This window comes from Rhinatrema bivittatum, chromosome 7, assembly GCF_901001135.1.
Source record: "Rhinatrema bivittatum chromosome 7, aRhiBiv1.1, whole genome shotgun sequence".
Lineage (NCBI taxonomy): Eukaryota > Metazoa > Chordata > Amphibia > Gymnophiona > Rhinatrematidae > Rhinatrema > Rhinatrema bivittatum.
The window spans coordinates 67,129,146-67,155,904 of NC_042621.1; the positions used below are offsets into that span (position 1 = coordinate 67,129,146).

General features: G+C 45.3%; 1 protein-coding gene across 3 annotated transcripts in view; it reads left to right on the forward strand.

Moving 5' to 3' along the window:
* The window catches only part of PHKB (phosphorylase kinase regulatory subunit beta), a 601,073-nt gene that overhangs the window by 407,740 nt on the left and 166,574 nt on the right, over positions 1–26,759 (forward strand). For all 3 annotated transcript variants that reach the window (XM_029608470.1, XM_029608471.1, XM_029608473.1), the window contains one exon: positions 25,482–25,576. In XM_029608470.1, the coding sequence (XP_029464330.1) occupies positions 25,482–25,576 (95 nt within the window). The remainder of the gene's footprint in view (positions 1–25,481; positions 25,577–26,759) is intronic.

The following is a 26,759-nucleotide window of genomic DNA, read 5'->3' on the forward strand; positions in this document are numbered from 1 at the left end:
AGCGAGGGCTGGGGAAAAGTTTGCCCGATCCTGTTCGCATTGCAGTGGAAAGGAGAATGCATTGATATAGCGGAGAGAGGAACTGGGACGCTTAAAAAAAATCTTTCGTCCTTCCAGTGATGGGATTAGTCGCGATCTGAAGAGTGGCTTTCCCGGTGCGTTGGATTTTAGGTTGGGCAGGCAAGAGTTTAGGTTATGCTTGGAAACAACAGGTGAGCGGGGGCTGGGGGAAAGTTTGCCTGATCCTGGCTCCTCTTAAGGTCTTGTCCCGGGGGGTGAGGGGGTCGTTTACCCGTGAAATTTCGTCTCTCTGACCTGACGCTCCACACTAACGCAGGGGTAAGGGTAGGCGGTAAATTAGCAGGTTAAACACGCGGCAAAACTGCAGGTTAAAAAGGCGATAATAGGGGCGCACGTTACTGTATGGGAGGGAATAGCTAATCCGATCGTTTACATATCATATACATGCCGCGGGCAGAAAGGGTTACCCGTTGATTTAAAGAAGAGGTAAGGATGGGTTAAAAGGGATAGTGAATCGCGGGTTGGACTTACGTGGCCAAATTGTGGGTACAAAGCGGGTTAGAAGCAGGGTAACCATGGCCGCGCTTTACTGTATCGGCCTGTTAGTGTAATTACAGCAAAGGTTATTTTTTCCTATATGCAACATGTTGCACTTGACCACATTAAATTTCATCCTCCATTTGGATGCCCAATCTTCCAGTCTTGCAAGGTCCTCCTGTAATGTATCACAATTCAGTTGTGATTTAACTACTCTGAATAATTTTGTATCATCCGCAAATTTGATAACCTCACTAGTCATATTCCAGATCATTTATAAATATATTGAAAAGCACTGGTCCAAGTACAGATAACTGTGGCACTCCACTGTCTACCCTTTTCCACTGAGAAAATTAACCATTTAATCCTACTCTCTATTTCCTGTCTTTTAGCCAGTTTGTAATCCACAAAAGGACATCACCTCCTATCCCATGACTTTTTAGTTTTCTTAGAAGCCTCTCATGAGAGACTTTGTCAAACGCCTTCTGAAAAACCAAATATACTACATCTACCGGTTCACCTTTATCCACATGCTTATTAACCCCTTCAAAAAATGAAGCAGATTTGTTAGATAAGACTTTCCTTGGGTAAATCCATTTTAACTGTGTTCCATTAAACCATGTCTTTCTATGTGCTCTATGATTTTGATCTTTAGAATAGTTTTCACTATTTTCCCAGCACTGAAGTCAGGCTCACTGATCTATGGAGTCCTTTTTAAATATTGAGGTTACATTGGCCACCCTCCAGTCTTCAGGAACAAGGGATGATTTTAATGGTAGGTTACAAATTTTAACTAATAGATCAGAAATTTCATTTTTTAGTTCCTTCAGTACCCTAGGATGCATGCCATCTGGTCCAGGTGATTTGCTGCTCTTTAGTTTGTCAATGTGGCCTACTACATCTTCCAGGTTCACAGTGATTTGGTTCAGTTCATCTGACTCATCACCCTTGAAAACCATCTCCGAAACTGGTATCTTCCCAACATCCTCTTTAGTAAACAGGGAAGCAAAAAATTAATTTAGTCTTTCTGCAATGGACTTATCTTTTCTAAGACCCTCTTTAACCCCTCTTTCCTCTATTGGTCCAACTGACTTCCTCACAGGTTTCGTGCTTTGGATATATTTTTAAAAGTTTTTATTATGAGTTTTTGCCTCAGAGGCGTCAAAGGCATTGTTGACATTGTTGAGTGCTTCGCACACTGCTGGCTGCATAGGGTGTCAGTGAGACAGTGGAGCACTTTAGGCACAGTTCATACCAGCGGGAGTCATTTATGTCTCCGCGTGCCATGGGTACCGCGGGACATTACAAACACTGTCGCCCTATGGAGTATCTGGATGGCATTGTTGCTATCATCGCCATGGACGCCATCGGTGCCTTTCCTGTGGTGGTGGGTGCCCTCATGTGACTAGCACCATTATATGCTATGTGGCACCAATAGGAAGGGTGCCATTACACGCTTTTGAATGGTTTGCTCCTTCACAGTGTGCAGTTGCCACTACTAGCAATTTTGTAGTTGGTCCAGTCCATGGCATGGAACTATGCCCATGTCCTCTGCAATGTTGAGTTTGTATGCGCCACCCTTGGGATGACGGAGTATCGCTGCATGGGTGCAAGGCATTGCAGTACTGCAGTTGCAGAGCGCAGATTAGGCGCAAGGGCAAAACCGTTACTCTGTGCCCGCTGCTTTGTTTTATCTTAATAGACATAACATGCTTTTGCTCCGCAGTTGACAGTGTACAGGGATGTCTTTGCAGGGAAACGCACTCCTTTTCACTCTGGGGTTGATTGTAAGACCCATGTGTGCGGCTCCTGGTGTGTGCAAATGGACATGCCAATTTTATAACATGCGTGTAGCAACACGATTGGCTGGTCCCCAGTTCCCTCCCAGTCCGCCCAATTCAGGAGTGGACTTGGGCCTCTGCTCCCGAAACACATCGTGCATGAATGGTTTTAAAAGGGAAGAGAAAGAGACAGGCAGGCGAGGCTGCACATATTGGGTGCAGGCCATGTGGCAGTGAGTGCTGGCAGCCTGGGAGGGTAAACTTGCCTGCATATGATAGTAGGGCACAGGTCCTTATGGCCAGCTGTCTGGGTGCCGAAAGGCAATTTCAATGTTAAAAATAAATAAATTAATCAGGTATAATTCCCTGGTCAGTAAGGATGGCCCCAGGCGCATGGCGCACATGATGAGAGCATAGACTGTCTGTCGAACTTGTTTGGCAAAGGCCCCTTGTGCTTTCACTCAGCCAAGGACAGCAGAGGTGGGTCTTGTCGTGCTACATCCCAAACGCATTCCTCATGAGCGACAGGGGAATTAGGTCACATGCATGCAAGAAGCAGTGGGATCATTGCCCACATTCTCCGGCTGGCTTTTCTCGGTGGACAGAGATGGGGACAGAGATGGGGATTTGGGGGATCCTTGAGCCCTAGTAGGGCTTGTGCTGTGGCGCTCTGAGCCCCTTGCATGGGTCCCCTTAGGACAATGCTGTGGTGGGGTGGGAGAGTCCTGTAGCCAGTTACCTTCCCCGTGATACGATTGGCAAAGGCGGGCAGGGCCCAGGGGAGACGAGCACCAGGCTACGAGCAATGCCAGACATTCGTCCTTATTTTGCACAGAGTGGAGTAGTGGCCTAGGTTCAGAGCAATGGACCCTGAACCAAGGAAGTGAAAGTTCAGTTCCCACGCTAAAGGCAAATTACCTCTCCCTACTGTGAATAACCTTTTACAGAGGACTTTGTTCTGTTTAATTGAGACCCCCTGGGCTCATTGTTCGGCTGAGAAGGGGAAGGAGGTCAATACAGGGGGAGGGCACACATAGAGGATCGCCTTCAATGGTGGGATTCATGATGGGACTGAGAGGCCTCCGCATCGGGACAGTGGAAACACATCCTCTCCATTTAGGGAGACTCCACGGATTGCTGGGAGGAGGTGGCCAGCCCGGCCTGCCAGGCTGGGGAGGGGGGATGTGGGAGTTCTGAGCAGGGACCTGGAGCCGTCTGGTTCCTGACCCAAGAGGGGGCCACAGGGGTGGATGATAGTTGAAGCACTTCCAGCAAGGTACACATTGTCTTGCCATATGGGTGGTGGTGGGGGGCCCTTCAGTTTCGTACAGGCCACTTTTCCAGCAGTTTCCTCATCAGCATTGGGATCCAGAGTTAGGGACAGTGTAGTGGAGTCTTTCAAATGGTAATGAGGTACAACGAATGAACCTTTTGAATGAAAGGAAAGAACAGGAGGACAGGAGGTGAGATTCCAAGATAATAGATTCAGGATTATTGTCAAAAACAGGGATTCAACGAAAGGGTGTTGCATTCATGCGAACAATTCATGGAGCAAGCACTAGAAGCTAAAGCAGCAACTGACTTCAAGAGGACATGAGGACATGAGATAAACAAAACCAGCAGCGGGCCCAAAGAAGCGAACAGGAATTTGTGGCCATTCCTTCATGTTCAGGCCAAGGATTGAGCTATAAATAGAAGGTAGTGAGAACCTTAAGGTGAATATGCAGTGGATGAAATAAGTTGAATGAGATGGATTTAATTGCCTATGGGCTGTGAGGGTCTCGCGCCTGTTACAAACAATTTTAGTGCTTTTCTGCATTGGGCATTAATCCAACATTCCAGGGTCAATAACACCATACATTACCTGAACGACTTCTTATTTGTGACATGAGCGAGTCCAACTGCTGTTCATACCTCTTCTGCAATTTTCAGGCTACAGCAACCATTTTAAGAGTCCCTTTGGAACAGAACAACTGTATCCATTCTGGGTATCGAGACTGACTCAGAGGAGATAACATCCAGATACGGGGGGATAAAACGGTGAAGTTGCGGGATAGGTTGAACGAAGCGACAAGAGCGAAGAAGCAGATTCTCCCAGATTTGCAGCTAATCGCAGGCAGCCTGAAGTTCGCATATAGAGGGACACACACCGGAAGGATCTCCTCAGAAGACTGGCCGTAGTGACAACAGGCACACACAGGCCTCATCACTTCATTAGGATAGCGTGATCCCAATGCATGACATTCCCATTTGGGCATTCGTCATGGCCAACTTCGGGGTATCGCTGTGACAGGAGCTTCCACTTTCCAGCAGGAACTTGGACATATACTCGGATGCCTCCGAAGGATGCAGATATGTGCTGTATCACCTGGATGCATGAAGATCTGTAAACACCTAGTAAACTTTATTGATATAAAATGCTCGACTCAGGCCAGGTTTCGCTCAATTCTGAGCTGCTTCAGGGGCTTTCACTGTACTGGAATATCATGGTAGCCACATTGTTATGATCAGCACATATCCAGTTTGACAGCAGTAATCACGGAAGCGCGTTCGAATAGTGGTTTCAACAGGCAGGTTTTGGCGTGAAAACACAATGATTTAAATGGCTTTGAAAAGCAAGCATGCCTACAGTACACATTCGGCTTGACAGTGGTGGTCACTGAGGTGCGGTGAAACAGTAATCACAGATAACCAATGGATTAACATCGAATTTCATTCTAAAACTTATATTCACAACAATGTGACTACCATGATATACCAGTACAGTTATAGCCCCTGAAGCAGCTCAGAATTGAGCAAAACTCGGCCTGAGTCGGGCATTTTATATCAATAAAGTTTACTTTGTGTTTACCGATCTTCTTGTTTGGCTACTTGCAACATTGGATCGGTTTCCGGTTTGTTTCTTTGGACCTTCACCTGGCTACATGGCCACACCCATGGGTGGAGGTAGCATTAAATCGAAATGTTAACGTCACATTCCTCAAGTTATTTCCCATGCAGGTGGCTCTAGCGCTTTGATAAACTAAGCTGCAGAATAAGCAAACCATATTCTGGTGCAACAATCAAGTGGCATCTTTGTGCTCAATCCTTAATACTCTCAGAAAAGTAGTCTGCGCATAGCAGAACTGCCTGGAGAGAGGTGGTACAGGCCAGTGTAGACATTACCACTGTTAGAGCGCAACACGTATCGGGGTTAGTAATAGGATTGCAGATCCTTTATCCCAAGCTAAGTGGGAATTAGTTTGCAAATAGGTACCTACGGTGGAGGAAACAGGAACCGAAGCCCTGGACCACTTATGGAGGATTGGTCACCGACTATCAGAGACCTCTTGAAAGGATCATTAGATGGGATCACATGGTCAGTTTACAGTAGGAGACAGGTAGGGAGCCCCCCTTGCCTAAGAGCAAGGTGGGGGGCTGGGTCTCAATGCTGCCTTGCTTGGTTATTACGACAGGCAGCAGAGGTGGTGAGTTAGCCTGGTCTATGGCAATCACCATACTGGCTCAGATAGTCCCAGCGACGATAACCAGAGGGGAAAGTATGTCTCCTTGGCCAAGAAAATGGGCATTCAGAGGCTTGGAGCTAGACATTTAGCAGGACTGGCTTTCTTTCAAAAGAGTGCAGACGAGAAGATCCCATGGAGTGGAGTTAGCCTATTATTCAAAGCAATGAGCCCTGAACTAGGAAAGCCAGGGATCAATTCTCTCACAGGGTTTACTAAAGGCAAATTACCTCTCCTTTTCAAAACAATAAATGCTGCGAATAACCTTTGGGGATGTACATTGGTTGCTGCATGCCAACCAGGTCCCATTAAACAGATATTAGTCTTCCGCAGTGCTCAGAAAAGTAGTAAAAAGAAGGGAGCTGGATATCAGGAAATTTACCACACACTCCTAAGGATTGGAGCAGCCACAAACACTGCACAAGCAGATATTCAGATTGACACAGCAGATAGGAAGATGGAGATCAGCAGCAGTCAATACATATGCTATAATGGACTATATGGGCACATCTTCTTCACGGGATCGGCGGTGAACTGGGATCGGCGGTGAACTGGGCCTGCGCAGCCGGCGCTGAAAGCCCGTCGGGGTAAGGCCTCTTTGTTCCGCCTTCCCCAATCGGGCTCCCACGCCGGCCACCAGCTTTCTCCGACCCTGGCCTGACTTACCTCGAGACCGTAAACGCACGATCCGGCCTGCCTCCTCCTCGATCCGGCCTGCTGCCTCGATCCTCGATCCTGCCTCCTCCGCCTGCCGGGCCGCGAGCCCCCACCCCCACCAGACCCGCCGCACCGAGGACCGCCCCGCCGGGCGCAGGGGTGACATCATCGAGCCGGGACCTGCAGGAGTTAAAAGGCCCTGCACTCCCCGGCGTTTTCCTCTTCTTCACGGGATCGGCGGTGAACTGGGCCTGCGCAGCCGGCGCTGAAAGCCCGTCGGGGTAAGGCCTCTTTGTTCCGCCTTCCCCAATCGGGCTCCCACGCCGGCCACCAGCTTTCTCCGACCCCGGCCTGACTTACCTCGAGACCGTAAACGCACGCCACGATCCGGCCTGCCTCCTCCTCGATCCGGCCTGCTGCCTCGATCCTCGATCCTGCCTCCTCCACCTGCCGGGCCGCGAGCCCCCACCCCCACCAGACCCGCCGCACCGAGGACCGCCCCGCCGGGCGCAGGGGTGACGTCATCGAGCCGGGACCTGCAGGAGTTAAAAGGCCCTGCACTCCCCGGCGTTTTCCTCTTCTTCACGGGATCGGCGGTGAACTGGGCCTGCGCAGCCGGCGCTGAAAGCCCGTCGGGGTAAGGCCTCTTTGTTCCGCCTTCCCCAATCGGGCTCCCACGCCGGCCACCAGCTTTCTCCGACCCCGGCCTGACTTACCTCGAGACCGTAAACGCACGCCACGATCCGGCCTGCCTCCTCCTCGATCCGGCCTGCTGCCTCGATCCTGCCTCCTCCGCCTGCCTGGGCCGCGAGCCCCCACCCCCACCAGACCCGCCGCACCGAGGACCGCCCCGCCGGGCGCAGGGGTGATGTCATCGAGCCGGGACCTGCAGGAGTTAAAAGGCCCTGCACTACCCGGCGTCGCGCGCCGAAGGAGCGTGACAAAGGGGCCCGCCCCTTTGTGCGCCCCTTAGTGTCGCACCTTAGTGCCGCGCCTAAACCCTACCCTCCTCAACCACCGGCATCCCCCATATATCATTGTCCCGAAGCAGCTCTGCCCTTTTCTGCTTCAAGGCTGCGGCCTCTTTCTCCTCCTTTCTCCTCGCTGCCCACCGTCTCGTACAGCCTGGGGTGAACGAGACAGGGCGAGAGAGAGTCACGCAGCCGGTAAGAGAATTGAAGAGGGAGATCGGGAGAAACCAAGAAACACGCTCCTGCAAGCCTGTGCTCTTCTCAGCAATAAACTGATCTACTTGCAACAGGACATTGACACTCGCCACTCGGTGAGCAACTCAAAGTACTATTACTCTGTGCCTCATCTATGTCTAATATCCTGTACCATATTGTCACCAACTGTAACCTATTGTAACCTCCCGATACCCAGATTGCTGAAACTTGCTGACCCACTCCATTACCTGGTCACCCCCCTCATCCCCCTGCACCTCCCATTCCCACCTGATTAGTGAGGCTCCAATTATTCCTACCAGTCCTACCAGACTACTAAAGCTCTACATGGCCGCTTACCCAATCCCTCGCATCCATCACCCTCGCTCCAGACTACCTCCCCCTCCCCTCCCTCCCCGCCACCCGTCCCCCCGCCACAAATCCCTTATCCCCATACTCACCTCACCCTTAGCTCAGTTCCTCGGTCTTACCACCCTCTCCATTATACTCATGAATGCACAATCCATATCTAAAAAGACACTAATCCTCAACGACATACTAGCGGATTGCACTCCAGACATTTGTGCAGTCACCGAAACATGGCTCAAAGAATCAGATACCGTCCTCATAAACCAACTCCCATCCTCCCTCTATGACATCTTCCCCATCCACCGACCTAAAAAAAGAGGAGGAGGTCTTCTCCTAGCTGCCAAGAAACATCTTAACCTTAAACCCATCAGCATAGCAGCCCCACCCAAACTTGAAATAGGTCTCTTTAAGGCAGCTTCCCTGCAAATCTATCTAGTCTATGCCCCCCCACTGTCCTTGAGTCCAACCCCTCCCCCCTAATTGAATTTGTTATAGAATGGATAAAAACAGATACCCCTTCCATCATCCTTGGAGATTTTAATCTTCACGTTGACACACTCCCCCCCACTGCATCATGCGAAACCTTCATACAGTCGCTCCTTGCCATAGGCTTCCACCAAATTATAACATCTCCAACCCATAAAGCTGGACACACACTGGACCTAATGTTTATTAACTCCAGTTTCCAGACCACCAACTCATCCACCTGCACCCCGGTGCCCTGGTCCGACCACTACCTCATTGAAAGCTGTCTCGCCATGAAGAAACCCCTCCCAATTAACCATCCTACTCACACCACCATCATATCCAGAAAAACCTGCCCCAGCGACAAATTAATTGATGCACTAGCCTCATCCCTACCAAGACTTAACTGCTCAGACCCAGACACAGCCCTAACATCGTGGCAAACCATCACGGAAGACATTGCCAACAAACTATGCCCAATCTCCGAACGTATCATAAACAAGGCAGTAAAACCTTCTAAGCCATGGTACACCCAAGAGCTAAAAACCCTAAAATGCAATCTCAGACAAAAAGAGAGAAAATGGCGCAAGGACCCAACCCCACAACATTCTTCCAGCTTCAAAACAGCCTTACACACATATAGACTGTCTACCCTCAAACACAAGCGAGACTTCTATGGAAAAAAAATTCACGACTATAAATTCAACCCTAAAGTCCTTTCCTCCTATGTCGCTAGCCTTACCACCCCTATCCCTCCTACCATTCCAGATGCAGAGGCTGCGGCAAAATGTGAAGAACTGGCCATCTACTTCCAAAGCAAAATTTCCATCCTACTCTCTAGATTTTCCCCTTCCAACCCTTCTCCCCCAACTAACCCACCCTCCATCCCCTCCCCGTCCCAACCCTCAATGGCCACAATTGACCTCACTTCTTCTAAAGAAATTACAGGCCTCCTTCGAAAACTTAAGCCAGCCTCTCACCCCAACGACACCATTCCCACCAAAGCTCTAATAGCCATCCCCAACAGCATAGCCAGCACCTTAGCAGATATCATCAACTGCTTCATCACTCATGGAACAGTCCCAGATCCCCTCAAACACGCTGTTGTCAAACCCCTCCTCAAGAAACCCTCCCTAGATCCAAAAGACCCCTCCAACTTCCACCCCCATCTCCAACCTCCCTTTTATCTCCAAACTTATGGAAAAGGTTGTCAATGCACAACTCATGGACTACCTAGAAAACCATGATATCCTCCATGTTTCCCAATTTGGATTCAGGAAACACTTTAATACTGAATCCTTACTGCTCTCTCTTACTGACTATCTTCTCAGAGGACTAGGACAAGGCCACAGCTACCTCCTCGCCCTCCTCGATATTTCAGCGGCCTTTGACACCATCAGCCACCACCACCTCCTGACACGGCTAGAAAGCATCGGCATCTCAGGAATAGCTCTAGCCTGGTTCAAATCCTATCTCACTACAGAAGTCTCTGTTAAAATCGGAAACAACCTATCAGCCTCATGCCCCTTACAACAAGGAGTTCCACAAGGCTCATCCCTGTCATCCACACTCTTCAACATTTACCTCACCCCTCTCTGCCACCTCCTCTCCGACCTCAAACTCAAATTCTACCTCTATGCTGATGATGTTCAGATCATCATCCCCATTCACAACTCTATATCCGACGCCCTAGAGCACTGGGAAAAGTGCCTTACAGCTATCAACGCCCTTCTCACCAACCTCCAGCTTGCTCTAAACAAGAACAAAACAGAACTCCTCCACATCTCCTCACATCCCCCTGACCTCCTGCCTAACGACCCCAAACTCAACCTCCTTACAGCGCTACCTTCCGTTAGGGACCTCGGAGTCCTTCTTGATCCCAATCTTAGTATGAAACCTCACATCAATTCCATCCTTAAATCTGGTTTCTTCAAGCTCAATGTTCTAAAGAAACTCAGACCCCTGCTCTACACCCATGACCTCCGCACAGTGATTCAAGCTACCCTCACCTCCAAAATAGATTATTGTAACGCCCTCCTTTTAGGGCTCCCATTGTCTTCAATAAAACCCCTTCAACTCCTGCAAGATGCTACCGCAAGACTCATTACTAACACATGCAAACACGACCATATTACCCCTATCCTGAAGGATCTACACTGGCTCCCCATCCTATCCCGCATACACTACAAAACCCTAACCATAATACACAAGTCTATCCACACCCACAACTCCAACTGGCTCGACCTACCCTTCACTGCCCCCCTGTCCATCCGAGCTACTAGATCCACCAACAATGGCACCCTTCATGTCCAATCCTTGAAAATGGCTCACCTCTCTTCCACCCGCGACCGTGCCATCTCCATTGCCGGTCCGGCGCTCTGGAATTCACTACCTGCCCACATGCGCCTTGAACCATGTACAATTAAATTTAAAAAGAAACTAAAAACTCTCCTGTTCAACCATGCCTACACAGAATAGCTCCTGCACCTCCCCCCCCCCCCCCCCCCACTCAGGTGTCCTGCCCTCTCCTTATATTAAGGAGACATTCATTGTAAATTTGTAAATTATTTTCTCTTGTTATGACCTTCTTGTTTTCTCTATCCTCCTACTACCTTTTGGTTTACCCCCGCCCAGGTTCATTCTCCCTGTTGAAATGTATTTTCCAAACTTTCAGTTATTATGTGAACCGGTATGATGTCCCCACTAATACCGGTATATAAAAGTTTCGAAATAAATAAATAAATAAATCTAATCATAACTCCTAAAGGTATTTTGCAGATTTGTGCTGGGCCCAACTGATGGCTTAGAGTATCGGATACTCTTTTGTACATTAGGCTGCCAGAAGAGAACATGACATGGATGGGTAAACCAGATATGTGTTGCGACTATTTCTTGCCCCTTTCTTCGACGCTTGAGGGATTCGATGGCAGCTCCAGATACCATCACAATGTATTTGGGGGGGCAATGACCTTGACGAATTATCAGGCAGGCAGCTAATTATGAGGATCGAGAATGATCTGACCGAAGTAGATGCTTGGTTCCCGCATTCAAGAATGCAGAGGAGGGGACTCGAGAAGTTCCATCCATCCAATCAGTATATGGAATGCAAGTGAGTGGTCACCACATAAGGCACAAATAGGAGGGATCTCCAATGTAAAGGTTTGTTCACGTCAGAGTCCATCTTTCGGACATCGGCTATGATATATTCAACAACACCCAGCAGGAGGCTCTGGAGGGATGATTTTTGAGGATGGAACTCAGCTACAGCTAGATGTTGGTGAGGGGGGCATGAGGCAAGGGTGTGCCTTTACCTCATGCCTTCGGTGGCTACCCGGACCGGTACGGGCATTTCAGACGTGGTGCAGGCAGGCGTCATGGTCCAGGTCAGCAGTGGACTGGTTCTTTGGGCGGCCCAGGACATGGCGTTCCGTATGCCGCAGGTCGGGGGCCCCTTGCTTGGGGGACAAGGCGGGGGGGGGGGGGCACCCAGGTTTGATGCTGCCTTGCTTGGTGGCTAGGGTGGGCAGCTGAGGTGGTGGTATAGCCTGGTCTTTGGAAACTGACATACCGACTCGGGTACCAGTTTGTCTAGGGGTATATTTATGGATAATAAAGCTGCGGCCTTTTTTTATCCAACATCCATGTTTGTTGTTATTCCTTGTTTAAAGAATGTATCCATGCATGGCTAGGGGTCATTCAGAGGTAACGGGGCGGTGAAAGATTGGGGAGTGGAAGGGACGAAGACGGGGACGACAACACAGTCACGGCTGCTAGAGTTAATAGGAATTGATACTGGCAAGTGTTTTGTCTACAGAAACAGCATTGTTCTCACAGATACTACTGAACAGTAGTGTAGTGTACCACAGGGGTTGGCAACATCTGACATACGTGCTAGAGGGTGGCACTTCCAGCCCTTATAGCTTGCACACTGCTTGCTACAAAAGGCCAGCACTGCAAGCTATTTTCCGAACTTGTGGGGCTGACTCTACTGGTTTCTTCGTGCACAAAATGAGCAAAGTCGGTCTGCGAGTTTTGAAAATACTTGCAGTTCTAGCATCTTGTTGCGAGTGGTGCTAGGCGGCGTGTGGCAAGGCGGATAGCTAACAAAGGGAACCCCTAGCAACAGTACGGATTGGAGGTGCACCCTTCCTGCACGATTTTATCAAGGGAATCCTTTCCCCTGAACGCACGGCGCTAATATAGCTATTGGTATTTTTTTTGGGCACCATTTCATAAAGGGTTGGTCAACTCATGGTCTAATATTTCCTAAAGGGGGAGAGGGCAGAAGAACAAAAGGGGAGTGAGTGAACTGTATAGTAGCATAGAAGACAGTTCGTGGTAAAATAATTTTTAAGTAGTACATGTTTAGCTGTTTCTCATAATTTTCATGCAAAAATTTGAATGAAGAATTAGGTGCTTTTGATAGATTTCAGTCCATCCCTTCCCCCCATCCTTTCTGAGTTGAGAGGATCTTTTCATTAGCAGAATCAAAGACTGGAAATGTGTGTGTGTTTGAGAGGGGGGGGGGGGGTAGTGAGGGAGTTGATTCTGTGCATCATCTCTTAATAATGTTCAGCATGTTTCCTTTATGAGCAAGCAAATAACCTTCTGTCATTCTGACAGGCTGAAAGTGTCTGGAACTATAGATATACTAGATCATGCAGCAAGGGGCTTATTTTCTAAACACTTTTAACTCCGTATTGTGCAATTGCAGAATAGATGACTGCCTTTGTTGCTTCTAATGTGCTTTCAAATTTCAGGATGAAGCTGCTTAGATGTTTGTTTTATTCTAAAATTGCCTTTCCCAAATGGAATATGAAAAATAGAGCTCACAGATTGCAGCTGACAAGAGGCCTCAGATTTCCTAGTTAAGAGTTTATTAAGCCCACATGCTTTAATAGAAAGGCAGCAAAGGTACTGCAGGTTATCTTCAGGTTTTTTTTTTTTGTGCATTTCATTGTAGGTAAAATAATGAAAAGACGCAAGGTGATTTCCAGTCTCTCTCTCTTTTAAAATTGTTTCTTGCTGAACTGTGGTGTATTCCTACCTGAGCTCTTATCCGAGCGCAAGTTAACTTATTCTTTGAAATCACTCCTTTCTTTTTTTTTACTGACTAGCAAATGATAGCAGGAACATTGAAGATGGTGCCCATGTATTTGTTGGAGAATATATATGCATACAGTTAATGATGAAATAAAAAGGTCAACCAAAATTCTGCAGTGTACACATGCTTCTGTTTGAAGTGGATTTATTGGGCCTTGACGTTTGATACAGCATTAGGCATCAAGTCACTGAGTTCACATCTTATCTCATTTTCCAGCACGAGAATGATTTCAAGTGGTCTGATTTTATTTACTGCCCCGCAGGTTTTAGCTGGCATTGCACATAGGACTGTATGGAATCTGAAGAGCATTTTTCTGTGCATTTTTATTCTGCGCATTTTACAGGACGCAGAGATTCATTCTCGAAGCACCACAACTGTGAAACTACATCAGAACCTATATTCAAGACTACTTGGTGCTGTAGCTGTACAACTGGATGGAAAGAAAGGAAAGCGTCAAAGCAATTCACTGGTTTTGTAACATTTCGCAAGAGTTGCCACTGTAGTGGGTATGTTCACTGTAAAAAGCACAAATTCTGTCTAGGATTTTGTTTGCAGCGGGTGGGGATGCAAAATAGGAAAAAAGAGGCAAAACAGTTTGACATAGACATTAAAGAGTAGATATTCAAAAGCCATTCATAGGTATCCATCTAAATGACTTATCTGGCTCAATTCTAGCCGGGTAAAAAAGGGGTGTTGTGAGGGTGTTCTGGCGAGGGTTAATCTAGCCGAATATCTGGTATATCCTGCTTCAGAGCAGGTCTAAAGTTGTGTAGCTTGATAATGCACCACTTAAACCAGACACCTTGTAAAGATATCCAGCTAAACAGCTCTGTCGTCATCAAAACCAAAGATTCAGAGGGCTAATCCCCTATCTCCCATCCCAAACCTTAACAATACAAAGACCCTCAGGCCGTACTCACCTACCACCCTCCAAACCCTTTTTAAGACTTAGGATGGGGCCAGCATTGTCCGCCAGTCCCGATTTTTCCCTTAAAGAGGCTCATGCTGCCTCCCTTCCTGCCCCAACCACCTACAAGGAATCCTAGGGGTACCTAGGCAGGAGGTACCCCTAGGTACCTGTTAGGCAGGGGATGGGGGTACAGAGGGGAATGCTGCTGAGGGGGTGCATGGGAGAATCTGATAATGGCTTCAGTCCACCCAAATAAACTCAGATATTTACCTGGAAAAATGTCATTCCCCCCCCCCCCCCCACACACACACACACACTTATTTTCTTTTGTTTTTGTTCTTATCATAATAAACACTGATAAATTCCTGGGAAAAATAAAAAAAAAAAAACCAATAAAAACCAAAAATGAAAGTCCCTATGTATTTATCAACTATGTGACTCACTATTGCTGGCTGTGATGTAATTATCTTATACATGCCATGCATGCAGATATACAGTTAATTAGTAATCGATTGTCTATGTAAGGGCTGTCAGTCTCTTGATGAATTTATTTCTGACTTGCAGCTCTGACTGAATAAACCACCCTATTTAGTGCAATGTATTTTACTGCCCCTGTTTTCTGTTTGGGCCTTTTAACCAGTACCTTCCCTTTGGCTCCTTTTCCTGCAACATTTTAGCTCTGTATTATAGGCTTAAAATTGGTCAGAGTACATCATTGGAGGGTGAAGCTGGTTTTTAAATGCCAAAAATGGTTCTGGATTTCGGGGTAATGAAAATGTGTCCATTAACTATGAACTAGAGCCTTTGTGTACAAAATTCTCATGAATATTCATCATAGTTATACTGAACAGCACATATCAACATCTGAAATTGGGTAGAAGCAGCACACTGGGTATGAAACAGTGATGTCAGCTTGAATTAAAGGCAAGAAGCTACAAACGCCTGCCCACGCTAATAATCACCACGCCGCCTCAAATATGCTCAAAAACACTTACACAATCCTGATCTAGAAAATGTACTGTGGATGGGGAAAGAAACAGAGAAATCTTCTCTTCTTGGAAATAAATCTCAAAACTGAGGCTGTGCTTTGCAGGCAAAAGAGAAGAATCCTATGTATGCAAAAATCCATAAAAAGAAATATTTCATCCATTTTCAACAATGTCTTCTCATTGCTTCATCCCTTCACAGGCATGCCTGTTTTTTTTTTTACTATTGTAAAGCTTCAGTTTTGTCTGCTCATACAATAAAGCCATCCTCCGTCTTCAGCAGTTACAAACTGAGCAGCTAAAACATAACCACAGTTCACCCCATGATCCTGAAGAAGACCATGCAACCAAGAAATTTTGTTTAAAAGTTTTCCTATAAATACATTTTCATATTTTGTTTCTTGTTTGTTTTAACTGTTTGTCATGTGGGTTGGGTATTTTTTTTTGTTTTGTTTTTTTTTAGTGTTCTTGTATCATGTAGAAAGAAGTAGGAACCATGTGAATAATCTTTTTGCAATAACTTGTGAGTTAGAGCAGTGTTTCCCAACCTTTTCAAACCCAAGGCACACCTATATTATAAAATATTGTGTGGCACCCCAGCTTCCACGGAGTAGGCAATGCAGACATGGAGAGGATTCATATGGCCAGAAGAATAGCTAGGGATGCACTGAAAGACCTGCCAGTCTCTTTAAATTTGAAAATATAGAAGGGGAGCCGGAAGTGCTAAGACACACACGACCTCATCACTAAGGAACAGTTCTCTCCACATACAAGTGCAAGAGGAAAGAGAAGTCAATGTAGCACAGGCTGCCAGAGCTGCTCCATTGCGGCTCCCGACATTCAAAATAAGTCACATCTAGTGCTCAGTGCATGTTCTGCCTGTCTTCTAGGGATAGGGCAGAGGCTGGAAGAACTCTGAGGAAGTTCAGAAGGGGGAAGATATGTGTGCCGAACAAAGCGGGGGTCTGCTATCCATATTCTGCATGGTGCTTATTTATTTCCATACTTCAGGTAGCTAGGAAGGGAAGGCATATGTATAAGGCCTGTCTTATTATTGGAGAAACATGGTAGTCACATATGCCTTCCCTTCCTAGCTACCTGAAGTATGGAAATAAATAAGCACCCCTTCTGAACTTCCTCCTTAGAGTTCTTCCAGCCTCTGCCCTATCCCTAGAAGACAGGCAGAACATGCACTGAGCACTAGATGTGACTTATTTTGAATGTTGGGAGCCGCAATGGAGCAGCTCTGGCAGCCTGTGCTACATTGACTTCTCTTTCCTCTTGCACTTGTATGTGGAGAGAACTACAGCTAGGGCTTATTTTCAGGGGATGTCTTATTTTTTCCATGATTGGTGAATGAGGACAAGGCTAAGCCCGCCTCCTCTTTCATTCACCAATCAGATTCAGTTTTCAGCCAAACCTTTTGGTTTGGCCTTCGTTATTGGCCCACCGTGGGAAATTTCATTTTCCCGTGGTTTGGGGCGATTTTATTTCGTCTGCCCCCCCCCACCTGAAACCCGGGGGAGGGCAGGTGGGGGGGTTAAAAAAAAAAAAAAACCCCAAACCCACCCCAACCCTTCAAATTTAATTCATTGCAAACCCCCCAAGACTTACCGAAAGTCCCTGGCAGGCCAAAACCAGGGAGGGGCAGACGGAGGGTTGTGTAAAAAAAAAAAAAAAACCTAAACCTGAAATCAGTCTTAAAGTTGTTTGGGGATGATATATGCTCAAGTAAAAGGAAAGGCTTTGTTCCAGCTACCTTTCCTATTTTTCTGCAAGTATATGTTGCATTTGGCAGTCTGTGGGTCTCCCCCATGAACTGTTGTACTTTCCTCCAGCCCCGAGCCACCGTCGCTAATTCCCGACACTGCCAATGATTCCCTGGTCTGATGCATGGCAAACTCCCGCATTCAGGCAGACCCAGCGTGACATGCACATGCCGCCACCAGCTCTTTACATGGCTGCCCCTAGGTATGCACACACCCATTATGATCAGACTTAAAGGGCCCACAGCGGGAAATCCCCTGTGGCACACTCAAATGACATCAAAAGCCTTGGCTTTTAGAAGGCCATTTCTCCCTGCAGTTCTCGCCTCGGCAACAGGGCTCCTCAGCATTCCTTGCCTGGGTTCTCAAGTTTCTGCGTTCTTTGTCTTCAGTTCCAGTGGTCTTCGTCTTCAATTCCTGGCTTTGTTTGTCTTCTGCTTCTGTAGTCTTCGTCATGCTTGCTCTTCAGTCCTCGTGATCACTTCTTCAGTTCTTCTGTGTTCCATGTCTCCGTGTCTGCCCGCCTGCTCTGCTCCTCACCTCCCTGCCCTACCTATCCTTCTAGCCTTTCCTTGGACAGATACCCAGTATTGACATCGGCTTGCTTCCTTGGACCTTCCTTGAACACCACTTGTCATTGACCACTGCCTGCTTCCTGGACATTCTCGTACACTGCCTGCCACTGACCCGAGCCTATCTCCAAATTTGCCTGTATGGCCCAGCCTCCTCAATGGATCTTCTGACCATCAGCAGAGGCTCCCACCTAAGACCTGCTGGTCCCAGCACCCAAAGCTTCAACCCAAGGGGAAGACAGGCTTGCATAGGTGAAGCTTTAGTTGGGCCTCTGCCTCTTCCGACTCCGCCTGCCGATGGTGGGGATCTGCAGAACTCCACCTTGGTCCAATAGTCCACACCCACAACAGTATAAAATAATTTAAGTGTCAAAAGTGCGGTCATCAGGAGGAGTGATGCTAGAAATGCTGTAAGTTGTGCAGATGTGTTTTCCATGAACTCCCACAGCCATGACCCTTTGTATTCATTCCTCTGATCTTTTTTTCTTGGCTTCTTTATGAATTGAGACATTGCTAAGCGGTCCTTCCCAGAGATGTGGGCAGAGCAGAGGGCCTCGGCTAAAAGGGGGGGAAAGAAAAGCTTAGCAAATGAGACTGACCGAGCGGTACCGGCCTCAAATGAGAGAGATTCTGCTGTGGATGCTAATATCTCCCCAGAGCTGGTTACTGCCATAAAAAGAGTCATGGACAAGTTAGCAGGCAAGATTCATACTTTCGTTGATGTCTATCTTGCAGTCATGATGGAGAGTGTCCCAATTTGTTTCCTCCATGGGAGAGACCTTGGACCAATCGATGACGGGGAGGAGAGGGTAGAGGAGCTGGAGCTATTCTTGAGGGAGACCTGATACAAGATTGCAGTACTGGGGAAAAAAAAAAAACAAGAAACAACTTCTTAAAAAGACATGACTTGGAGAACTGCAGCCATCATAATAACAGTAGAGTGATAGTTCTCCTGAGGAGAACTGAAGATGCTGATGCTGTGACTTATTTTTCAAGATGTCTGCGAGAGTTCTTCCAGTTGGATTTCGGGCCTGCTGGCCTTAAAATTGATAGGGCCTAATCCAGGGCTGCTACAAGAGACCACGAGCTGCTGTTATTCACATCCATAATTTTTGTGACAAGGTCAAATTTATGGTTGCAGGTCAGCAGACTGGGGAACTCACCTTTCAAAATGCAAAGTATTCATTTTTCAAGGCTTCTTAGCAGATCTTCAGCACAAATGGCAGGCCTTTGCTGAGGTAAAAAAGGAGTTCCACTCATTGAGGGTCCCCTATGCCTTTCTGAACCTGACCAGTATCTGGGTCACCCATGAAGGAATCGCAAAAATATTTAATTTGATTCAAGATGCAGAGCAATTTTTTACTCACTTTGACTGCACCATTGAATGCGATTTCCTATGTCTTATACACTGAGCAAGTACCTATGTTGCATTTAAAATCATTGGCCCAGTATAAGTTCAACAACCATGAATCCCAGTATTTTATTTTTTTAAATATTTTGTGATGCAATTAAAATAAACAATCTTCTTGTCACTAATAAGGAGAGCAAAGTAAACAGAAACTTATCTTGAAGCTCCAGATAGAAGGTGAAAATGAGCTTGTTGACAACTCTTTTGAATCCACAGGAACCGGCCAGATAATAGAGTGCTGTCACTTAATTTACCAACTTAACCTGGCACTGCGGCATTTCAAATTTTACATCTTCGTCAGGGGTCAAGGTTTGTACCCTGGTAATAGACAGAAGTCAATGCTCAAATTATTTGTGAAAGGTAAGCACATACTGAATTGAAAACAAATCAGCAGCAAGCACTAGTTCCCGTGGTGCCTAATCCAATGCCTTCTCTCTGTTCTGTAGATTTTGTACCCATCTCTTGTTTATTACTTCATGCATATGACGAAGTGAACTCTGTCCTTGAAATCTCATGCTTTAATAAATTGGTTAGTCTATACGGTGCAACTGAACTCCTGTCATTTTTTGCACCATCAGACCAACATGGTTATCCCACTGAAGATTTTGTTGCCCCTTTTCAGATTCAGTAAGACAAGGCAGGAGAGCCCATTGGTCCCCTCTTCTCTTTGTCATGGCTATTGACCTGCTTACCCAAGCTATCTGTAACATTGTCAAGGTCAGTGGGGTTAAGGTTGATGGAGCTGAGCATAAGATTTCATTATATGCTGCTGATATCCTGATTTTCCTGACTAGTCCAGAGAGGTCTGCCCCATGTTTGATTCAGCTCCTGGATTATTTGGGGGCCCTTTTAGGCTATAAAATTATGTGAAATCTGAGCTTTTCTCCTTAGTTAGTGGCCTCAGAATCCCTCAGAGTTTGGAGAATTTCAAAGTGACTCCAGAGGGCTTTACATATCTGGGGGTTCAAGTGTCTAGAAACTTCAGGGACCTGTTTAAGCTTAACTGTGCCCCTATAATTACCTCTTTTCACAAGGACTTGCAAGAATGGAATGAATTATATATCTCTTGCATCAGATGCGTTAAGATGTATGTCCTCCTCAAACTGTTATATGTTTCAGCATGTTCCATATACCATACCCCAAGGCATTTTTGTGTCCCTGAATGGTCTTCAGAGTAGTTTTATTTGGCACAACAAGGTAGCACACATCAACTTAGTTACATGTGTAGGTCCATATTGAAGGGAGGAATGGGACTGCCCGATTTCCATGGTTACTACTGGGCAGTGAAATTAATGTGTGTGTGGGAATAGCTTGCTCTTGAGCCATCTAGCTCTTAGTTCAGCGTAAAAAAGTACAGATGGAAAATATTGAGCTTCCATTGTTGTTAACTTCACCTACCCTCGCCCCGACAGCTAAGAGGATCCTTTGGAATTGCCCTATTGTTGCTTACAAGGTTCAGATATAGAAAAAAGTTTATAAGCATCTTAATCTTATTGATTTGGACTTCTCTCCTATTGCACCTTTGCTTAAAAACTCAAGGCTGAGTTGTTAGGGGTGGAGCCAAGATGGCGGCAGGCTAACCCTGGCGATTTGGAGTTGCTCGCTGTTACCTTGAAATATTTTGGATATCTCCTCAAAAAATCTTACCAATGCCTCCTAAAAGGAAAGGTTGAGTGAGGGTGTATCCCTCCATACCCCCGACTATACCAGGACAACGTACAATCCCCGAACTTGCCGCACTTTGCCCACTCGGGAAAGCTAAATTCCCCACTGAAGAATCGCCATTGGGAGCGTCGATTGCTTTTGGGGAAACATATCTTAGCCCCCCAGACTTGCGAAATCCAATAGTGCCAGGACTACAGTCTCCTTCAGCAACCACAGCAGTTGAAGCGGAACTGAAGAGCTCTGCCAATAAGTCGGAGGGAGTGGAAGGTGCGAGGAGTGATCCTGAGGCAGCATAAGCGACGGGAAGCCTAGAAACACTAGGCGCTGCAGCCCCAATCCTGCCAAACCTTAATGAAGGCGGTGAGTTACCTCGGTTGGAAGATCTTGGAGGACTTGCAGCAGAGGAAGAACTTGGAGGCCTGCAGGGAAGGCTAGCGGGTAAGGGCTTCCCTAAGCCGGATATGGTCACTCTTGACTCCCTATGGGAGTTGGTAGCCTCGTTTGGTCCTCCCTTCAGGGGCTTTCAAGGCAGTTAAATTCGTTGTCTGGAAAGCTGGATAAAGTGACCCAGGAACACGATAATTTGTTACATGAAAATACAAACAAGATAACTTAAATTCAAAAAGAAGTAGAGTCACCACAGAATATTTGTCAAGCATTGATCCAAGACAAGCAAGTGGTAAACAGAAAAGTAGAGTCTATTGAAAATAGAATAAGAAGATTAAATTTAAGAATCTTGAACTTCCCTAAGATTATAGGGGAGCAACCTCGAGCAACATTGAGGAAGTATGTGTTAGACTTTCGGGCCGATACAGTACAGTGCACTCCGGTGGAGCGCACTGTTAACCCGCGATTGGATGCGCGTTTTCGAAGCGCTAGCTTTACCCCTTATTCAGTAAGGGGTCAAAAACACGTGTCTGACCACCCCTGAACCTAATAGCGCCCGCAACATGCAAATGCATGTTGATGGCCCTATTAGGTATTCCCACGCGATTCAGAAAGGAAAATGTGCAGCCAAGCCACACGTTTTACTTTCAGAAATTAGCGCCTACCCAAGGTAGGCGCTAATTTCTCCAGGCACCGGGAAAGTGCTCAGAAAATCATTAAAAACTGCTTTTCTGTGCACCCTCCGACTTAATATCGCCATGATATTAAGTCGGAGGTCCCGAAAGTTACAAAAAGTTTAAAAAAAAAAAAATTTGAAGTCGGCCTGCGGCTCGAGGGTCGAAAACCGGACGCTCAATTTTGCTGGCATCCGGTTTCCAAACCCGTGGCTGTCAGCGGGTTTGGGAACCGACGCTGGCAAAATTGAGCGTCGGCTGTCAAACCCGCTGACAGCCGCCGCTCCTGTCCAAAAAGAGGTGCTAGGGACGCTCTTTTTACCTGTTTTTACCGCCGGACCTAATTTGAATACAGAATCGCGCGCACAGGAGAGTGGCCTGTGCGTGCACTGGGAGAGCGGGCGTTCGCCCACTCTCCCGCGGACTTTACTGTATCGGCCCATTTGAGAATACCATCGGAACATTTACCATCTGTAAATAAAGTCTATTTCCTTCCAAATATAGATTTAGATTTATTTATTTAGCACTTTTTAATATACCGACGTTCAGGACAAAAAGTCTTATCACGCCGGTTTACATCAAACATAACCTGGGAAAGTTACAAATAACAAGGCACGTAAACAAGAGAAATTAATAAACAGATGTATATATATATATATATATATATATATATATATATATATATATATATATATATATATATAAATAGATTACAAATAACAGGAGGAGTAACCAGAAAAATTTTAGAATCTAGACAGAAGTTAGTTAGAACTTGGCTCCTAACTTAAGGGAGGGGAAGGGAGGGAGGGGAAAAACTTGGCTCTTAACTTAAGGGAGGGAGGGGGGAAGGGAAAAATAACGGGGGTAGTGGAAAAATAAGGGGGTTAGAGAGGGTAATCAGCCACAGTTAGATTTAAATAATTTAACCGATATCTTGGAGTCTTCTATAAAAGTATATGAGAGGGTGACATTACTTATTTCCTTGGTTATGGAAACTGATGTGAGTTTGTTAATGAAATATTATTTTCAGCATATGGGAGATAGTTTCATGGGGCAACGAGTCCAGTTCTTCCCAGATTTATCGAAGGCAACGCAGGAAAAGAGGAAAGCCTTTCTCTCTATGAGGCAGGAATTAAATACGTTAGGAGCTAAGTTTCTTTTAAGATATCCTTGCAAGTGCGTGATTACCTATAATAGAGATGTATATATATTTTATGCCCCGGAACAGCTAAGAGTGTTTATCGACTCTAGAAAGAGGGCTTATCCAACCTCCTCTCTAATAGAGGGTCATGGGTAGAAGCAAGTTTAATGTTAGAAGGGTAAAGTAATTTAGCTTGCTATGTTGGTTCAGTGATTTGTTTGTTTAGCTTCTTTGCGACTCCCAAAATGATATTTCCACCCTCTTCTTGATAAGATTATGGTCTAAATGGTTTGATTATTGATTTCTGTATGGAACTATTACAAAAATGTAAGAATTATGTTTCTGGTTTCTGTACAAAGTATATCTTTGTAATTATTGTAAAAGCATAAAATATAAATAAACAAATTCAGGGCTATCCTACTGTTCTTTCTACCCAGTAGGATAGCCCTGTGGTTTGAGATTTCTTTGGCAAGTTTGGAGAGGTGACAGGATAGCTACATTTACAGAATTAAGTGAGACACATCATATGGACTATGATATACATCACATTAATTTACAATTGAGAAGGGTGCTGGTAAAGTTGTTGGATAAAGGGGTTACTTTTTGAACTGATGAGTCCTTTGGAGAGGTTCCTTAGTGACCTCAGTCTTCCCGCTAGTCATTTACCATCTCTATAATTTCATTAGATTTAGACTAGCTTACAGGCCGGAACATCTCCTTGATCAGATTCTTGATCATCGTGGGAATGAATATTTGCAGACTTCTTTAGACAAGTGTGACTCGCACATTTTGTCTCTGTCTGCTCCAAAAGGGTTATTATTATTATTTATTGGCCTTGATATACTGCATGTAAAAAAAAAGAATTATCTATTGTTCCTATCATTGCCCAATTGTATTTTGTTGCTTTTTCTTGATCCATTTCTCCTCTTTGTGGGAAGGGTTGTGGGCTTTAGGGTACGTACTTTCATGTTTGAACATGTCCACAGGGGCAGTGCCAAGAGTATTAGGTGCCCCCTAGGCAGTCTTTGGTCTTGCACAAACTCCCCCACCCCCTTCCAGATTTACCTATTGGTGGCAACTCTTGTATTCTTTGGCTGCTGGCGGAATGGGCTTTGCCGGCAGCCCTGGGCCTTCTCCCATGATTTTGCCATCATCCCAGGGTGTGGCACTCTAGGTGATTGCCTAGTTTGCGTAGTGGAAGCACTGGCCCTGCCTGTCAACTGGTATTTGCTTTCTGGGGTGAATTGGAGGCTGAAATAAAGATACTCTGTAAATGTGACTTTGCGCTAACTCTGGTGTTCGACTTGTTGGGGTTGTGGAGGGATGAGACTACATCAGTTTCCTCATGTGCTGGAATTCTTGACCCACAATGCTTACTTGCAGCTATTAGATATACAATTGCTTTGCTCTGGGAAAGTGTTTCCCATATTTCATAGTGAAGAAAACAATTAGCTGAGATTGCAGTTTTGGAGAAACTCGCTTATTTGCTTCAATGTAAATGATGGGGTTTGGGGAAAGTTTTGGAAATATTGGGAACTTAACAGTTACATCTGTCTGCTGTTATCTGGCTACAAGTTTTGGCTTATGGTCCTGCTTCGTTTTCAGTCCTGTGAGTGTTCCATTACTGTTCAGTTATGTTTATTAATTTAGTAATGCAGTCCATTGCAATCTTGTGTTTGTTCTAATATGTGTAACATTTATTAAATTAAAAAAAAACCCTCTGCTATCGGAAGCAATGAGATTTAAGCTTCTGCAATAGCAGCATCTAAGCTTGACTTATGCCAGCTATGAACAAGAGTAAATATTTTCAGGTGTGAGGGCTGCCAGAAGCAAACGAGGCACGTATGCATTCAAGTGAATGATTGTCTGTGAGCAAAATGGAGACGTAAATGGAGCATCTGCAGTGACGCCTCCATTTGCATGCCGCATGAATATTTTTTTCAGGCTGTGACATTTTTTTTTCCTTCTGTGTACCTCCCAAATATCTGCTTTTATGATACTTGCTATTCAGGTTTTTCTCACTGTTCTTTCTCTCGAGGCCAAAGAGTTTTTTTTGCTGAATAAATGTAGGTGAACCTCTGTCTCTGCTGATTTTTCCATACTTAAAGGACAGCCACTACGACAAAAATGAAGGAGAGATTTATTGCACAAAAGCATCTTCCTGACTGGACAGTGAAGCTAGGAGTCAGTGATAAATGAGTTAAACTCGGTTCTCTTGCTAGTTTTCTGTAGCTGAGTTTCCTTTAAATATAAGTGGCAAGGAACACTAGTGTGGTTGCTAAATATCTATAAGGAGCTTTGAGGTAATAACTAAATTACAAAGTATTAATATAATCCCAAAATATTTTTATATGTATTATATTGTGTTTCAGTTGATGAATTAGTAAGTCCTAAGGATATTGATCCTGTACATCGTTATATACCCGCACAAGACCAACGAAATATTAGCATGAGATACTCCAATCAGGTAAGTGTGCACCAGGTTGTTTTTTTGTTTTGTTTTGTTTTAAATAATAATACATTACTTGCTCCTTACTTACATCAGTTGTTCTCAACTCTATCCTGGAGGCGCAAAGTAACTGGTCTGCTTTTCAGGATCTACATATTGAATATGCATATGAGAACATTGAAGACCCATTGTATACAAATCTACCTCAAGAATATTTATTGTGGCTATCCAAAGATCCAGACTGGTTAGGTATGCTTCCAAGGTTGAGTTGGAAACCTTCTATTACATTATTACTTAAATTTTCATCTAGATTTCATGTAAACAAAATTTGAAATAGAAATGTCTACATCAATTAACTAATTATTTGATGGTTTGGCAATTTTATTTTGTAGAGTGTGGATTAATATTTAAAAATTTGCTTTTTTTCAGAAATTAGTGTAATAGTTATTCTTTCTCTGCAGTGTCAGCCCAGATTTCACCTGATGCTTTTAGGTAACCCTGCCATGGGGCGATGTCACCACTCAGCCCCGAGATAATTGTGGCTGGTTCCAGAGGCGGCTCGCTGAAGGCGGTAGCCTAAGGCCAGCACTCTTGACATGCTCCTTAATTTACCACAAGCAGACAATTACTTGTTTGTACTTATGGGTTTCTTTCCTAGAGAAGTGCTACATTAAAGACCTGCCTCGGTCTTTGACACTGTTTTTTATATACCAAAGTGAAATCATTATCAGATTTGACCAGTAGGTTTTTAATTATTCCTAATTTTTGTCTAAATTTGTATCAGTGAGTTTAATCTATTTAATTTTTTTTACTTTGGATAGTTTATAAATATTACTACCAGTTTTAAATAGTCCAGTGAGTAAAGATATGGGAAAGTATAGTAACATAACTAGATGAGATCATGGTTCCCCTGTTGTACGGTCTACACATTGTTTGATACATCCAAGCCAGTTATCCCAGTAGCCTTAGGAAAGGGGAGATATGGTTCCAACTTGTATATAACCCCTCTTAAGCGCTCTGTCACTCATCTGGTATGCTATTTAACTAATTTGACAAAGGATACACATGGAAATGTGGAAAAATATTGTTCATGGGATCATGTAATGAATTCCCAGTTAGCCAGAAATAAAACCAAGTCTCATAGGACATATTTATTGATCATCAGTTTGATATGTTATTGTCTGAAATCTGTTTAACTATG